The sequence below is a fragment of the Gracilinanus agilis genome, unplaced genomic scaffold (genome assembly GCF_016433145.1).
Source record: "Gracilinanus agilis isolate LMUSP501 unplaced genomic scaffold, AgileGrace unplaced_scaffold30241, whole genome shotgun sequence".
NCBI lineage: Eukaryota > Metazoa > Chordata > Mammalia > Didelphimorphia > Didelphidae > Gracilinanus > Gracilinanus agilis.
Genome location: NW_025362737.1, coordinates 1 through 857, shown reverse-complemented (window position 1 = coordinate 857; position 857 = coordinate 1). Strand labels below are relative to the sequence as shown.

Sequence of the window (857 nt, the reverse complement as noted above, 5' to 3'; positions counted from 1 at the left end):
TCAACAGGCATTTAAGAACCGGCTAATTGTAAGACGCTGTGAGAGACTCTGGGAATACAAAGTCAAAAAAGGAGGACTAGTTCCTGCCTCCAGGAGCTTACAGTAGTTCCTTTTTTTTCTCCTTCTCTCCAAGTTCTCCATCCCCATATTTTCTGACACTCTCTTCTAATTCTCTTCTGTTCAGTTTCCCACAAGCCTCCGGCTCTTCCCTCCTCTCCTCATCCCCCTCATTCCCCCCACCCCGCCCCCAGTCCGGCCCTGTCCGGCCCGGCTGCGCTCGCTACTCACCAGCGGCCTCGGCTTCGGGCCCATCCTCGACGCCGCCGAAGATGCGGGCCAGGCTGGTTTTGCCCACCCCGCGTTCGCCCAGAAGTATCACCTTGTACAAGTGACCGTCAGACTCGCTGCCCGAAGAGGTGATGGAATCCGAGGAGCCCGAAGCCCAGCAGTCGCTGGGCTCTCTGGGGTTTCCGGAGGGGCGCCGCACTAGACTGGACAGCTGGCCCAAGGGACCGGCGGGCAGAGCCGCCTGAAGGTCTCTCTCATCCACCGGCATGCTGCGGCGGTGCAGGTGCTGCTGCGTAAGGAAGGGCGTGCTGCCCCGCCGACGGTCCCCGCAACGCCGCTGAGCTCCGCGATTCAGGGTCATCGTGCCCACCGCCTGTGGCCCACTGGGCAGAAAGGCACCGGGCCGAAGTAGAGAGGGGCAAGCTGAGCTCTGAGGTACCTATTCACTCGGGGCAGCCCCGCGCCATTCCCTCCCACTGCCAAGCTAGAGGACCATTCCAGGTTCTGTCTACCCCTTTCCCCAACACCAGTACACGAGCGCGCGCGCACACATGCACAGACTCCAACAC

General features: G+C 61.4%; 1 protein-coding gene across 1 annotated transcript; it reads right to left on the bottom strand.

The window, feature by feature from the left end:
• Nucleotides 1–288: 288 nt before the first annotated feature.
• LOC123254702 (GTP-binding protein RAD-like) lies at nucleotides 289–745 on the bottom strand (the record flags this gene model as incomplete). Its single annotated transcript, XM_044683661.1, has 1 exon — nucleotides 289–745. A coding segment is annotated over exon 1 (361 nt), but the record flags the coding sequence as incomplete, so codon positions are not given.
• Nucleotides 746–857: the final 112 nt, after the last annotated feature.